General features: G+C 38.3%; 1 protein-coding gene across 1 annotated transcript in view; it reads right to left on the reverse strand.

The window, feature by feature from the left end:
* The window catches only part of AIM1 (absent in melanoma 1), a 191,636-nt gene that overhangs the window by 94,797 nt on the left and 79,417 nt on the right, over positions 1–17,422 (reverse strand). The window contains exon 2 of the mRNA XM_011996072.1: positions 6,918–7,056. Within this exon, the coding sequence (XP_011851462.1) occupies positions 6,918–7,056 (139 nt within the window). The remainder of the gene's footprint in view (positions 1–6,917; positions 7,057–17,422) is intronic.

Genomic DNA, 17,422 nt, shown 5'->3' on the forward strand with positions numbered 1-17,422 from the left:
CGCCCCATGTGTGGGAGGAGAAGGGTGGTATCATGCTCTGGAAACTACCTCATTCTCTTTCTGTTGCACGCAGCAGGCTTATGTGTTTGTATTTGGTGAGATTTCCTGCTCTACCTTCGGAAGTCTAAACAAAAGTAAAATTCATACTAGAGCTGAAATGCTGTGCATTTGTTACAGTAGTATTTTCTATTTTTTAAGAAACTATGAATATATGCATTTCATTCAAGAAAAAATGTATAAATAATGTTCCAGTCATACAAATGCAGTCTGATCCTTAGGGCTTCCTAGTCTGACAAGGAAGGAGACTTGTAAATCAGTACAATAAGTACGAGTTCAAGGTGCATTCAAGGTAAATGGCAATACAGGGGAGAATAAACAACTTCCCTGGGGCAGAGATCACAAAAAAGGAGCTGTTTGAGCAGGATCTTAAAGGATGAGTAGAAGACTGCAGCTGCACAAAAAATGGAAAGACTTTGTAGGCATGGGACAGAGTCTGTGCAAAAAGAGTAGAATGGCCCAGTAAGGTAACTTGGAAACAACAGTAGCCTTCTGACAATGCAATCAGGACTGTTTGCAGAGTTTACAGCACATCAGAAAATCATTAAAAATTAGACATGGATACCTAAACCATTTCAATTTAACTTTAGTCACAATATAACTTAAACCACTCCTCCATCTTCAGAAAATTTCTGCATAGGCAATACTTTCACATAGCTCAGAAATAAAAGTATTAAAAAGTACACAGTAAAAGGCTTGTGTTTCCTACATTTATTTCCCCCACCCTTATCACCTTACCACATATAATTATTATTAGTTTTTAACGTATACTTCCATAGTTTAATGCATTACATATATATATGTATACACACACTATTCCCCCACTCTTTTGCACAAAATATAACATGCTATATACATTGCTCTCTATTTTCCATTTTTTCCCCTAAGTGTATTTGACTTTTTCGATCAGCACTGATAGAGCACAGAGGGACTCCTACCATGCAGACACTATGGAAAGGTGGAGAGATTTAAGCTAGGTACTAGATCTACCCACGTGGATAGAACAGGTTCCAGAGTGGGGTGGGGTGACATGATGGCAAGATCTGACTGCTGATGAAAGCAGAGATTTGGGACAAAGTAGGTCCAAGGGCCCAGCAATCTCTAATCACACCAGATGGCACAAGTTATTTGAAATGACATCCCAATAGAAGTGCTGGGATGTCCAGATGGATGACACTACTAAGTCCTTTAAGTAAGTCACTATGGAGAATTTCTAACCTTGGTTTAAATATTTGTCCCCTACAAAACGCATGTGGAAATTTAAACCCCAATGTGGCAATATTGAGAGGTGGGGCCTTTAAGAGATGATTGGGTCATGAGGACTCTGCCCTTACGAATGGACTAATTCATTCATGGATTAATGAACTAATGAGTTAATGGGTTAATAAATTATCATGGGAGGGGAACCGGTGGCATTAAAAGAAAAGGCAGAGACCTGAGCTAGCACATTAGCATATTCAGTCACCTCTCCAAGTAATACTCTGTACTGCCCTGGGAGTCCCCACCAGTAAGAAGGCTCTCACCAGATGTGGCCCCTCAACTTTAGATATAGCCTCCAGAATTATAAGAAATGAATTCCTTTTTCGTATAAATGACTCCGTTTTAGGTATTCTTTAATAAGCAACAGAAAATAGACTAAAACAGTTAGTAAATGTCCTAGTCCTCAGGGTTGTGGGTTGGACTTCAAGATCTGGGGAGGTCTTACGTCTTGTAGAATGATTTCAGAACTGTGCTCGGTGAGATTAGCAGCATAAGCGACTTGAGACACAATGTGGGCGCCCAGTGATAATGTTGATGTATTATGTCCTAGGCCAGCCCAACAGTGGAGGAGTCATGACATGTGGCCCAGGTGATGGGGCAGGTGTGGGGTGAGGTCAATGAGTCTGAGGTCCCTTAAATGCTTTATATTTTGGCTTCGGTTTAGTCTAAGAAATAAGGTGAGATTGGGGATTGGGCATTGGGAGAAACACCAGTGGACTTTTGTGGAACAGGTATAAAGAGAGAGAAGAGGAAATAACAGGAGGGAGAAGAGAAATGAAACAGAGGGATAGATCACCTCTCAAAGTGGCCACCTACCTGGGAAACATGGAAAATGAAAGGATTAGAAAATGGTTTTTTCTCTCTGCTACCTCAACCAACGTTTGTTGAACTGAATTGCTCTGCTTATTGACTAAATTAGAATAGCCAGGCTAGAAATTGGCAAACATACTACCTCTACAATTATAAGATTAATTGGGCAATGAAAAATGCTGTTAAGGCCTGGTGTGGTGGCTCACGCCTGTAATCCCAGCATTTTGGGAGGCTGAGGCAAGTGGATTATTTGAGGTCAAGAGTTCAAGAACAGCCTGGCCTATATGGTGAAACCCCATCACTACTAAAAATACAAAAAAACTAGTTGGGCGTGGTGGCACATGCCTGTTATCCCAGCTACTAGGGAGGCTGAGGCAAGAGAATCATTTGAACCTGGGAGGCAGAGGTTGCAATGAGCCAAGATCACACTACTGTACTCCAGCCTGGGCGACAGAGTGAGACTCCGTCTCAAAAAAACAAAAACAAAACAAGCTGTCAAAAACGACTGTGGTTAGAACCATCTCTGAGATAGTTGAGAATAAAGCAGATACTTCTCTGTTTTGGATGATTTGGGAGCATCCCAATCTCAAGAGTGAGATTAAAGATTCACAGATGTCTCCTGAATGATGGGGCAGACAAGCATCACCAAGAACTAAGATTCGGACAAGTGACTTATAAAGGGGCAGCCGTGATTCGGCAATAGTCTATAGACTAGAGTTACTTTTGTTCTGAGGGGGAGGGAGAGGCTTATTTTTCTTCCTAAAAAGCACACACACGCACTAGTGGAAAATGGGAAACAGCAGCTTTATTCAGGCTGCCAAGAAGGAAAAGATCCAAATGGTTAAAGCAAAAGAATTTTTTTTGCTTGAATTAATAAAATAATTACTGTTTATTCTATTTTACTTGTTTGAATGTGATGCCAGAATAACTGAAAATACGACAATTTAATTTATAATCACTATAGTCACATATAATTTCGAGATGAAAATAAGTGACTAGAATTGAAGGGGGATTAAAATATTCTTATGCTGGAAATCATTGAAATTCTCATTAAGGCAAGTGCTCTCTTTGAAGATATTATATTTTAATTAATAATACATTACTCAATATTCTTGTTCCGTGTTTTTTTTAAATAAACACTTTAATTCATAAAGGGTATCTCTTCATGTCCTGGAAATAACTCCACATAGTGGAATAAAGACATTTTCATTGCCAAAATGAGTTAAGCAGTAAATATAATATAATACATATAAGTAGATATATAAAAATAAATACAAAAACACATAATAATCTACAATGTTAATTCACTCTTATATGCAAAGAGTTATCCAATTCACATGTTTGTCACATAATACATAATATGTCTTTATTTAATGATACCACTTTCTTATGCTTTTCTCTCATGTGAAAAAATGGTCTGTTTGAAATATAAATATTTTAAATAAACATAGCTTCTATGCTAAAGCCAACTAAATATTTAATGCAATTGTTTAAAGGAAAACTTGTTTTGTATAAATAAATATGCAATCCTTGATGATTTTTCTCATTTCAGATTTAAATTCTAGCAATATTCTAATTTGTAGTTACACTTTTTCCTGTAGTTGTTGTATGTGTAAATTTGAGAGGCAGTATTGTATTTGTAACTATAAATCTGTATTCGTTTATGCAAGCAGGTATACTAAATGTCTTTTTCTTAAAGCTAGTCAAGTGAAGCAGTGGGATTGGAGAAGGAACAAAGAAATCTGTAACTGGCTGTGATCAATTAGTTATAAACACCACTGCACTCGGTTCGGACCTGCACGTTTTCTAATTTAATTGAAAGATTCAATATAGTATTGTCAACTTTAAGAAATGTTACAACGTGTTAAAAATAATGAACGAATACAATAACATAGAACATAAGGAACAGTTACAGAAATGGGTAAATTCTGGTTGTTTTGGAAAATGTAAATTGCTTAGCTATAATACAAATTAAAAATGTGAGAGTTAGTTTGCATAAATAGATATAATTTATTCTGCCTGGGAAAGAAGGTCATTGGTGGTCCTTGTTATAATTCCCTCAGCAAATCTGCTGAATCTTGCAGGAAATGCTCAGGTTCACTGGGGAGAGTGGATTAAGAGAAGGGTAATTTAGAATGTACGGGAGGTGCCCCTGGCACCTAGAACTCACTGTCAATTTAAAGCACGCAGAATCTAAATAGAGTCAACATTTGTTTCCCAGTAATATTGGCCAGGGTGGTGGTAGTGGGGTGTGTGTGTGGGTGGGTAGGTGGGGTCTTGCACCCCTGAGCTAATGGTTCAGTAAACCTCTCAGCTATGATCTCAAGAGACAGAGTTTAAAACACATCAGTGGGGAAGAGAAAGGCTGTTGTACTGCCTCTTGCCTCCTCCCAGCCCTGGTATGATATACAGAGGGAGAAAGATTAAGAGAGCAAGGGTGAAAAGAGAGAGGGGAGAAGGGATGATGGAGAAGGTGAGAGAGGGAGACAACAGGCAGATCATACGTGGATCCCAGAGCCAATTCTTCTGTTGTAGAGATTTTGAGCCTCTCTGAGGCGGCGGGTGTGGTACAGCGAGTAGAGAGTAGAGACAGTGCCTGGCTGAACCCATTCCAGTGACACTTAGAGACAGTGTCGCCTGAACCACACTCTGCCTCTCCTTGCTCTCTCAAGTTCCTGCCCTTCTTCTCCCTGCTCTGGCTCCATCCCTACACTGGGATCCCAGTTAATCTGTGGCTTCAAGGCTCTGCCTCTCCCAGGTATACCAACTGGCCTCCTCCCTTCCCTGACCTGTTTGACTTGGCCTTGGGGCTGTGGCAGCCCAATGCCCAGAGCTTTCTGCAAGGGAGGAGGCCACAGCAGACCCTTCCTTGCCACCTACATCAAGGAACTTATTTTTTGCCTCAATTCTGAACACTGTCACGAATTGTTTTCTGGACTTCAGCAAATATTATAGGATATATAATTGCATTATGCTCAAATAACTATTTTTGTTTTATATTATAAAAGGCATACTTACTAAAGGACAAATATAGGAAACAACTTGAAACTCTGGCTAGGATCAATGACTGGGTTTATCAGGTTTTTTTTTCCCCCAGTTACAAATTATTTCTTATAAAGAGAAAAGAATAAAATGTGAAACCAATTTGAAAGTAAGTATAAAGAACAGTAAGCCAGCTTACTTAATTTTTTAAATTTAAATTTGATTTTTAAACTCAATATCTTATAAAATGTTTTATATTTCTGGTACCCTTACTGATATTATGCTACTTTGATTTAGAAAGCATTCCGTATTGAATTTCACTACCTACTTTTTTCACGTTCTAAATATAAGCTAATAATCTCTTCATGTCCTTTTTACTGCTTTCCATCACTAAGTAAGCTTTAACATTTTTTAATTGTGGTAAAATACATGTAACAAAATCTACCATCTTAACCATTTTTAACTATACAGAACTATACAGACCAATATATTAACTACACTTAACAATAGTTTAAGTACATTCACACTGTTGTGCAGCTAATCTCCAGAACTCTTTCTATCTCACACGAAGTAATTTTTTAAACTCTTAATATACGGTGTTACTAAAGCAAATGTCTTTTGGGATGGAGGAAAGCATTTCTTTCATGACAAATACATTTCGTTATTAACCCTCATTGATCTTATAATAAGTTATAACAAGAAATGTATTATACAACCTTCAGGCCTGGCAGTGAAACTAGCTCTCACTCACCCTGTGACTAAAGATACCATTCTACTTTCCCATCCTGCAGACAAGTAAGTGCATGAGTAATATCTTTCCACAAGTGAAGGAATGCAGTTAATTCCTTCATTAGTACATTCCTCTATCTCCCACCTTGGAGAAAACTTTTCTTTTAAGGCAATATAATTAAGTCAGAACTTTCTGTACAAGCATCTAGATATTAAGAAGTAACTATTGATAAAATAACTCAGAATGCCTTACAGTAGAAAAAAGCATAAATGCTTCTTAAAGAACAATTAATTCCAAATATCGATGTCATATTACTCTATGCCTTCAAGTTAAAGCCTAGTTCATATAAAAGAAAAAAGGGTGGGCAAAAGGCACCTACAAGAAGGAATAAGACACCTGAAGGCAGCAAAAAGCAGAGTCAAGTTCATTCATTAAGCTCATTCTTTTTTTTTTTTTTTTTTTTGAGACAGTCTCACTCTGTCACTCAGGCTGGAGTGTAGTGGCATGATCTCGGCTCGCGCAACCTCCACCTCCTGGGTTTAAGCAATTCTCCTGCCCCAGCCTCCTGAGTACATGCGATTACAGGTGCCCACCACCACACCCAGCTAATTTTTTTGTATTTTTGTTTGTTTGTTTGTTTTTAGTAGAGTCAGGGTTTCATCATGTTGGTCAGGCTGGTCTCAAACTCCTGACCTCAAGTGATCTGCCTGCCTCAGCCTCCCAAAGTGCTGAGATTACAGGCGTGAGCCACCACGCCCAGCCAAGCTCATTCTGTATTATCATGGTGCTTTGATATATAATGTTATATATGATATATATAATAACTATATAAAAATAGATTATATAATAAATTACTTTATATTATTATATTGTTAAATATAATTATATAGAAAATTACAGAATACATATTATAGAACATATATTACATATGATATATATGACATATATGATATATATAATTTATGATATATAATATATACCATTACTTTTAAGTATGTGTTTCTTAGGCTATCTTACAGTGCTTTAACTCTTTGAAGGGTTTATTCTCAGGAGTCAAACATTAGAAACGAAGCATTACCTTTTTAAATATTCCAGACTCTAGAAGTAAGGAACCAAGCGCCTCACTGGTGGTGTGGAAGAACTGGGAATCCCCACAGTGCAGTGGAAATTCCTGGGACTCTCGAACCACATGTCTTCCATCTACTAGCTCCAAAGCTCTGCGAAGAATGGAAACACAGTCATGTCAATACGCTATGAACAATGCCAAAATCTCAAGAAACCCAAAGGCATATTTCTCCATGTACTAATATATTTCCAGTCAGCCCAAATAATGAATCATTCTTCAAAACCTACACAGCGTTGTAGATAATCTGGTGCTCTCATAGCACATTTATAAATCAACCTGGATGACTTCACCCTGTGCCTAACTGAATTCTTTTAAATCCTATGCAGAAAACAAATTAGAGATAGACAGAGGTAGACAGATAACTAGATGAATAGACAGATTTTGGCATGAAAGTAATCTAATTTCATTTTCCAATTTCCTGGTTTTTCTATGTCATGGCTCTTAAGAAATAACAAAAAGAAATTTGTAAGTTTCCTGAACACTGGAAATAAAGTGGGAACTGAATCCCAGTTAGAGACACGATCTAGACTATGCCAGGAAAAAGGAACTGTTCCTAGGATTATAATATTTATCAGATTCAAAAGGAATGGAAACTAATAAAGGCAGACAGAATGTTTTATAGACTCTGATGGTTGCCCACCCCAAAACCATTTCCTTTATCCAACCCTCCACTGTCCTCCCCCCTCCCCCATACACACTGCCTTTGCTAATAATCCTAAATTTGTTCAACGATTCATCCTCCATATGCCTCAGAGGAAGCTGCTTCCAGCCCCAGTAGTCAGTCAGGATTGCTCTAATCCTGGTGCCCAGTTCCCCTCACCAGTAACTGATTTAGGCAAATACCCATACATATCTGTCTTGCTGATATTACCACATTGATTGATACCCCCCTAACCCTCTGAAATGTTCATACTTTGCCCTACTTCTCTGGTGCAATCCTGACCAATGAGATGTGAGAAGCGTCTGCTGAAGGAATGGGGGAAAAGGTCTTCTACAAGAAGAAAAAGTTTCCCTTTCCTGCAGGCCAGGGTCATGCCTGCATGTGATGAATATGATAGAACATCTTGGGATCATGTGCGGGATTAGCCTAAGGAGACTAGATTGAGGAAAAAGCAGAGCGGAAATACCTATCTCTTGATTTCTTGAAATGAGCAGCAGAATTACCTATCTCTGGAGTTCTTGTTGTGTTAGATAATAAATGTCCTACTCTTCAAGCCATTTTGACTTGGGTGTTCTTTGTTGTCTGCAGTTGAGCATCATACCTGATCCAAGGTTTGGTAGATTTTCTAAGCACAGGAATAAAGATGCCAGAGCAGAATGAGAGCTTTGAATGAAGAATGCCAGTAAAGTACAAAGAGAACTAAAAATGCAAGACCTCAGCATTTCACAGAAGAAACAGAAGCTGCTTTTGTGGGATTTCTACAATGTTGCAAGGATAAAAAGAGGAATAGAGCAAAGCGTTAACACTTTAGAGGGGCAGGAAGATCTAATCAATATGGTAATATCAGCAAGGGAGATAGAGAATTTGGCATAATTTGTGGAACTCTATTGTGTACTTTTTTTTTTTTTTTTTTGAGACAGAGTCTTGCTCTGTCTCCAGGCTGGAGTACAGTGGCATGATCTTGGCTCACTGCAACCTCCACCTCCCGGGTTCAAGTGATTCTCCTGCCTCAGCAGCTGGGATTACAGGCATGTGTCACCACATCCAGCTAATTTTTTTGTATTTTTAGTGGAGACGAGGTTTCACCATGTTAGCCAGGCTAATCTCGAACTCAAAGTGCCAGGATTACAGCATGAGCCACTGTGCTTGGCCCCTGTACATATTTTTTTTAAACCATTATTGTTTGCATTATATAAAATGTAAAGGTATATTAACAGCAATATATTTCTTTTTGTTTTTCCTTTAGTTTCGTACTATGAAAGTAATACTTGTGTATAGTAAAGACAATATATTACGCCACATATAAACACATATAAAAACACATTTCTACCTGCAAGGCTAGTATCTTCTTAGGAATTTAAATACAGTATTTTTGAAGGGAAAGAGAAACACATATAGCTCAGGAGAATTTAAGTAACAACTGAAAAATACCTTAAAGTTGAAATGCTGTCATCGTCTTACCATGAATGTGTCTTACATCAAGACCTATTTTTACTAATTGTTCCAGTGACCCTAAGTTACAGTATTCACCTTGTCCTGCTGCTCACAAATATGCCAAAGCAGCAGCAAACAAGAGAAGACTGCTTGAACAAACAAACAAAGAAGTAGCAAACGAGAGAAGACTATTCCAACCGCTGCGGACTTAACACATTGTCTGCCATTCAAGTACTAACCAGGCCTGACCCTGCTTAGCTTCTGACATCAGACAAGATCAGGTGCATTCAGGGTGATGTGGCCATAGACTGGACTTACACATTGTAAAAAGTCAACCACGAATGTTAGGCAGTCTGCTCCCCTTAATATTTTTCCTTTTTGGAAAAACATATGTGCCCATTGACTGACTCCAAGTGACAACAGAGATGAAAGCAATCTACATGTGCTTCCTAAGCTTTGCATTGTCAGAGGCGGACACTCCTAAAAAGACCTATCTCTTCTTCCTAGATACTTATGTATTGCATAATTAAAAGCTGGCAAGAGTAGCCTTTTCTATATATTTTGCTCGTGATACAATCCCTGATTAAAACATAGGATCCTTTTGCCTGCAAATAACAGTCCAACTCACAGAAGCCTGATAAAAAAATATATAATCACATATAAAACAAAAGGGGTAGACTGAGTTGGTTTCACCAGTATATTCCTTTGCTACTGACTTCCGTCATTGCTACAGTTCTAGCTGTCACACAGAGGTATGATAATTCCTTCCTGTGTAACTTGCTTAGAAATGAGGGAAATCTCCTCTAGAAGCTACTTAGCAGGCTTCTTTTCATTCCTGCACTAAACCGATCACCGGACCAAACCCATTAAGGCTGACACCTGAAGGACACTACCGTGCAGAAATTAGGCACCTGAAGAAACTGAGGTTCAATTAGGAAAAAAGGAGAAGGAAGAGGGTAGAAATGGATGTCGACGTGCATTCTATCCTCTCCCCAACTTTGTCTTAAAATAAGTTCCCCACACTTGCTTCACTTTGGGAGAGGTAGAGATGACACATATTTAAGATGGAATTCGAGCTATCAGAGTAGGAACTTTCATAATTTGGGCCTCATAGCGTGTTGAACCCTGTGAACCTGCCTGCCCTCCTGATTTGGGGGGTAAACTAAGTTGATACAGTGTGCTATCCAACAGTCAGTTCTCTATACTTGGGTCACGATCTCCCAGATGGGAGGGTACACATGGCCCTGGGGGAAGGCTTAGTTTTTCAATTTAATTCACTAACAAATGGCACTAATAGTTTTTCAGTGCCTACAGGAGGTGAGGACTATCACAGACAATTCCAGGGAATGCCCTAGCTTCACCATCATTCTAAAACAGGAACTGCTGAGTATGTGTGGTACACGTAATAACCTCTGCTTCCCTTTGACAGGAGGGGAATGATGGGGTGTTGGCTAAATTCCCTTTCCTCGTGACCCAGACCCAGACAATACTGCTGTGCACCTGGCCATAGACGCCATGATTTCACAGTTTGCCCCAGGACTTGGTTGGAGGTGAGGCAAGGTCACGGGATGTGTGGGCTGAGAGGGCTTCATAAACAGAATTCTGCTTCAGGGCAGCTTCTCACCCAGCCCCGGAAACTCGGGCTGTCCCAGGAGCGTGTTCTACTTCCTCTCTAGAATCAGTCACAGGCCTTCTACTCCTAGCAAGCTTACTGGACAAGTTTGTCTCCTGAAACACAACCTTCACAAACTATTACACAGAAGCAATACACTTGAAATCGTGCCAAGAGGTCTCTAAGACCTAAAGGAACTTTGTAACACTATCTAACATTCATTCTTTCAGCATTTTCTAGATCTTCCATGATATGTCATATATCAAAGCACACAAAGGTGAACAATTCCACTCTCTGCCCTCAAGGATATTAAGGTCTAGTAGACATAGGGGCTTATTGAATGGGCAGAAATATTTTCAATTCCGAATAATGGTTACCCCTGGAACTACACATAGATAAGTCTCCCTAGCCTAAAAGCCAACCTTAATAAATGTTTGCAACAGGAGAGACGAATTGGAAAGTTTGTTAACTTTTCTTTTCCAAAGGGTAATTTTTTCATTATTGTTATTTTAGTTTTTGTGGGTACATAATAGGTGTGTGTATATATATATATATATTTATTTATGAGGTACAAGCAGTCAAAGTATAATAATCACAACATCGAGAATGGGTTATCCATCCCCTCAAGCATTTATCCTTTGTGTTACAAACAATCCAATTATACTCTTTTAGTTATTTTTAAAGGTACAATTACATTATTATCACTATAATCACCCCGTTGTGCCATCAAATACTGGGTCTTATTCATTCTTTCTATTCCTTTTGTACCCAAAGGGTTAATTTTAGTTTTACTCCTGACGAGTAGGGTGTAGGTGGTCATAAGAGAGGCTAAGCTTGGCTCCCTGATGAGAAATTTATGTGCCAAAGGAAGCACGGTTTGCTTTGTGAATAGTCACAACTGGTCATTTATTAACGACAATAACGTCTTGGATAAATAACATAAAACAACCGCCAAATGCTATCATATTGGTCTGCAGTCTTAGCAGATGATAATTTATTAATTTGCTAATTATAATCCTTTGTACTTCTTTTTTTTTTTTTTTTTAGCACAGATATTATACTGCCAGAGAGAAAGTTTCAGTGTTAAGTATGGTACTTGATTTTACTCAGACTTAGAAGTAAGTGGAACATTTGCCAGTTCATTCAATTATGTTTCCTTTTTATTTGGCTTACTTATAAAAACCGGATTGCCCCCTCCCTGGAGATTAAGTTGGTAGCAAAATTAATAATGGCAAGACTGTTTTCCCTTCTCCAAGTTAAAAGAGCCACATGGCTATTCTCAGACAAATCCCAGAGTTGTGAGACCTGGAGCTTATATAAGAAGTGGGCCGGGCGGGGACGGGGGAGGTGCTCTTCAATAAAAAGAAAAGAGAATCTCTTACTTTCTCAAGATTGACAGTGCTAGGGCCTCTCCGAAGGCCATGAAAGTGGCCCTAATAAATCTACTTCGAGTTTTCCTAATGTTGGTCTACTCCACCAAGGTATTCCTTAAGCATTTAAATATGTGTAGCCTAATATAAGGCAAGTTAAATAAGTTTCTTCAATAATTCTTGTTTTACAGTAATGTACATCCAAAATAATAAAAAGTAGCATAAAAGTTTAGGTTTAACTATAGTTTATTAGTTATAAATTGATGCTGTACTGCCATCTATTGTCTGTCCAAAGAATTATTACTGTGTTCAACTGAGCCTCAGAGTTGTGATTTCAAAGTCACCAAAAGGTGCTTCCACCTGCATTGAATGGAATTATTTCCTCAAGAGAACTTAAGACACCAGATAATAGAACCACTCTTCTGAATTAAGGCATTGGTTGTAAAGCGCATAAGTTTCCTGGCCACAAAGGAAGGAGAAAATTTAATTCACTAACAAACGGCACTAATAGGGTGCACAGTGTTTCTTTACTGCAACTGCTAAATGGTAGACAGCAACCATTTACTGAGGAACCTCTTTCCTGCTAACATTAAACGCCGTATTCGATTACGGACACATACCATCAGATAATGCTAGACCTGAAAAGGCCCCTAGTGGTTACCTGGTTCAGTCACTTCACTGCAGATTTGCAGAGACAGTGTTCCTGAGAAACCACGTGACTGATTGACAGTGTTGAGCCTGCTGGTTACCCATGTATATGGTACTGGAAGCCCAGGCTCACAAAGAGGCATCTAATGACTGTGCGGATAGAGCCATGTAAATCTCTCCCATCTCCAGAAATAAAACAAAACCCCAACATCTATTTCCCTTGGGAAACCAAGGATTTTGGATTTACAGAATGGGTTTCTCCTTTAGAAGCAGTGTTGTCTTCAAATTTATATTTTTCTCAGCTGAATAAAGGATCAAATATAGCAATGTATACACACAGATTTCAGAGTCATACCAGCCTGGCCATTAGCTATGTGATCTTGAGCTAGTTACTTCTTTAAGCCTCACTTTCTTCATCTGCAAAATGGGAGTGATAAATTGTTAAGAGAATTAAATTAGGTAAAACTTGTAAAATGCTTAGCCTGTACTGCCATATAGTAGGTTCTCAATAAGTATCAGCTATTGTAATTATGCATATGAATGTCAATTGACGTTTCCTGAATAATAATATATAAGGAATTATATAGATGGTACTTTGAGCTAGTATATTTATCAGGCTCGAATATGAAAGGAGAATGTCTGGGTTGGAAGATCCCTTAGAGATAATCTAGTGAGCCAACCATACCATTTTTCAGATGAGTTCATGGAGGCCCAGAGATATTCACTGTTCAAAGTCTCACGGCTAATGACTGACAGTTAGGATTAGAGAACCCACCCAACTCCTCACTCAGAGACTAATTTTAAATTCTCAGTAGATGAGTTTTGTGATCACAAAATTCCAAGTTGGATGGGGAAATGAAAACAATTTGCTATGCTCATTTGAAACAAAGCATCCTCAAAGTTATAGGTATGAAAAGAATGCTACATCACTAACCCAAGTATTTCATGTTGCCGATGGTAATAGAATGCAGAAACTCTGCCATCTAGTGGTTGCATAAGAATATCACTCTGCTACTCATCCTTTTTAGCAGTGCTTTCGTAAAAAGTAACACTCCCTGGTCCAGTTAGCCTCTACTTCCTGATTGCATTCACCTTCCTGGGCACTTTGATGGTTTTTGTTTGTTTGTCTGTTTGTTTGTTTTGTTGGTTTTTGTCAAGACGGGGGTCTCCCTGTGTTGCCTAAGATGGTTTTGAACTCCTAGCCTCAAATGATTGTCTCACCTAAGACTCCCAAAGTGCCAGGATTACAGGTGTGAGGCAGCAAGTCTTTTAAAATGGCAGCCTGAAGGCTGGGAGCCATCTCCCAATGTGCTGTGTGGTGCAGAAATGTCTAAGTTCCCCTCACATCTGACCAGTGGAATGCAAATCATCTCTCCAACAAAGGCTGGAAATGTTTGCCTTAATACTTCTATCTTGTGAAACCGAGGCTTTGGGAGCTACTGAGTCTATGAAAGTTAAGCAAGGCAGCTCAGGACCACTACTATGTTGACTTTGATCATTTCAGATCACCCCACATGATTAATGAACCATGAAACCCATCCAGAACCAGGCTAGGTTCAAGAAGGTTTGGCTTTATTAGCATTGGTCCCAGAGGAAGAAATGATTTCATTCTGGGCACAAGCAAAGAGAAGCCAAGGTCGAGGACAAAACAACCAGGAGAATTGTTGTGCAAATCCCCAGGAGAACTGAGGAACTGAGGTCTGTGCCTCAAGGAAAGGCTCGAGTTTATCAAAAGTCTTGTGTTTCATGCGTGATTGCACATGCTCTCATTTACAGAAGCCGAAGATCATGGCATTTTTTTTAGCTTCTCTTTGTAACAGTCAAGTTGGGCAAGTTTTGTTTTCAGTTGTCAAAATACAAAAGATTTTTTTGATTGCTGGAATTTTCCTTTTAAGGCAATTCAAATTCTTATCATCTAACGGCAGAGAAGAGAAAATGTAGCTTTTATTTTGATAGTGTCTATACACCCCAAAGAAAGACTAATGATCTTACTAAGCTCGTGGATAACAAATTAATAATGTAAAAGAGGGTATTTTCAATTGTTTTCCTTTGTAGCACCAAACAAAGCTACTGATGATATTACCATGGAGCAGGCAAGGAGGAAAAAGCCTGGCAGAATATGGTTATATTAATGGATACAAAAATACAGTTAGATAGAATGAATAAGATCTAGTATTTGGTAGCATAACAGGTGGCTACAGTCAACACTAATTTATTGTACATTAAAAAATAACTAAAAGAAAATAATTGCATTGTTTGTAACACAAAGGAAGGATAAATGCTTGAGGTGATGGATACCCCATTTACCCTGATGTGATTATTACACATTGTATGCCTGTATCAAAATATCTCATGTACTCTATTACTACACACACTTACTATGTACCCACAAAAACTAAAAATGAAAAAGAAATTATGTGGTTATAGGCACAAGGGTAGAGAAATCATTCTAAAATACCAGGGGCAACTCTGAGGAGTCATCTTTGAGCCCTCCTGCTCCAATCAATCCACCTCTGATCACTCATTAAGGGGTCCTCTGTCATCACATTTGAGCTTGCTTTGAGGGACACTATAAGATGCAGCCACATAGAACTCTTGGTTGGACATATTGCAGGGATGCCGAGAAGGATGTTAGGTACCATCTTACTTAATATCCTTTATACGGATACTGAAGGGAAAGATTTCTCTCATTGTGAAATGCCAAGAAAAGCTTTTCTCTTTCTCACCCCTTCCTTGTCTTTTAGACAATGAGGTCCGTGTACTTGATCATGAATCAATTTTAACAATTATACAGAACTTTATGAATGTGTGTTTCTGTAAAGCAATTGTTTCTCTTATCACACTATCGTTCTTTTAGTTTTCTGATCTGTATTTATTTGCATTGTTAATTGGATGCAAACTACTGTAAATCTTTTAGAGGAATAAGTGACAGGGAGGCAGTTATAAATACATGAAAACTGTTTCTTCCACCTCACCAGAATGACATCCATCTACCCTTGTGCATTCCAACCACCACTATCCTACTTCTAAACTTCATTATGTCTTCAATTTAGTAAGAGTCCAGTTACTTTCTGCTACTAAGTCTCTCCTGCAGCCTTTAATCCATTCTAACTTTACAAATAGATTGATCTTCCTGATGTACTGTCGGGTTTGAAAACCATCAGATAGTTCAGCACTGTCTACAGAATAAATCCCTTACTTCATTGTCTGGTATTCAAGTGCTTTCACCTTCTGGACCCAGTCTAACTTTTCAAATGTAGCTCCCCTACACACCCTATATTCCAGGCAATTTTGTTACATTGTAGCTTACTTATCACTGATGGCTCTTTCTCTCATCTCATCTCTTTAAGGGGCTCCTGGGTGTGAGTCCCTTTGTTTCTGCCAGGGCATATAATAACATCTGTCACATCACAGATGCTCAGTAAGAGTTTACTGGCTGAGTGACTACAAAGCGCTTTCTGCAAAGGTGGTTTGATTCATGAAGATAGCAGCTGCTTGTAGAGCCTGTTGCTATTTATGACTGTTTCAAATAATGTCAATATAAAGCTTTGGTTCAAAAGCACCTCCTCCTAACCACGATAGTTACATGCAAAACTGGTCTGTTGGTTGTCATTTTCCAGAAGTCTGTGGTGATGGCACACACTTTGAAGTCAACTTTATAGCATCTTTAATATGCATCATCTGCCTATTTTGTTTACCTTTGCCCCACCTTAGCTTACTAGTCCAAAACCCATTCCAGCAACAATTAGTAAGAGTCTCTTAAACTCTGGGGTCCCTAAACAACCTGGCACGAAACTCATCTGCCTTAGTTAATCCTTCCAGACACTCAAATAATTATCTTCATCAATCCTGAGCTTTGAAGGCACTTACACTGCTGCAATCATCATTACTTCATGGCATTTCTAGAAGCAATAAAGTTTCAAGAGAAATTGTGTAACTGTTCCTTGTATCAAACATTTTTTAGCATTTGTTGTATTTTCTGAACTCACAAAAACCTACTTTTCTTATAGATCATATACTCTCAACTTTCTCACAGCTATAATTCAGAGGTTTCAAGGCTCTATTCAATATATTCTTTCATATGGTGGTCAATAAATCTTGACCAGAAGTGAGAATTGAGTCTTTAAAGGTTACTTGCAAGACCTCTAAAACACTCCTACGCATAATAGGGTGCTTACAGTAAATGCCTTTTGATAATAATATAAAACTAAAAGAATAACATTTTCAATATGAGAGTGGGTTTCCTTATCTTTTTTAGTTTTTCAAAATAATTCTTATGGAGGTTCATTTTTTTACATTAATTTTTATAACTGTCAGTTTCATCATGTTCCACTTACTCCATTTCCAAATACCTGCCAGTTGTTTGATGATTAATACAAAATGATCAGTAATTAGTACATAATTCATAATTGTCTGAATCATATATTTGGCTTCTCTTACTCACCTGCACCAGGTGGGTCAACTCCACAAGGGACCAAAGTTGCTTTAAGGCTTCCTAGATACATACATCCTTATGTAGCGACTAGAATTATCATCAAATACTTAATGAATTAGTTCAATTAACTGGTGTTAATGTTTCAAAAGAGAACTCTAATTTAAAACCATTTCTCATGGAAAATCTTGCGTGTATTAGCAACACATTAGCGATACAGATTTGCTGACTGAAGACAATGGAACAGCTGTGAAGCTGAATCTGAGATGGACTGATATTTATCATCTCAGCTCTCATGAA

The sequence above is a fragment of the Mandrillus leucophaeus genome, unplaced genomic scaffold (genome assembly GCF_000951045.1).
Source record: "Mandrillus leucophaeus isolate KB7577 unplaced genomic scaffold, Mleu.le_1.0 Scaffold501, whole genome shotgun sequence".
NCBI lineage: Eukaryota > Metazoa > Chordata > Mammalia > Primates > Cercopithecidae > Mandrillus > Mandrillus leucophaeus.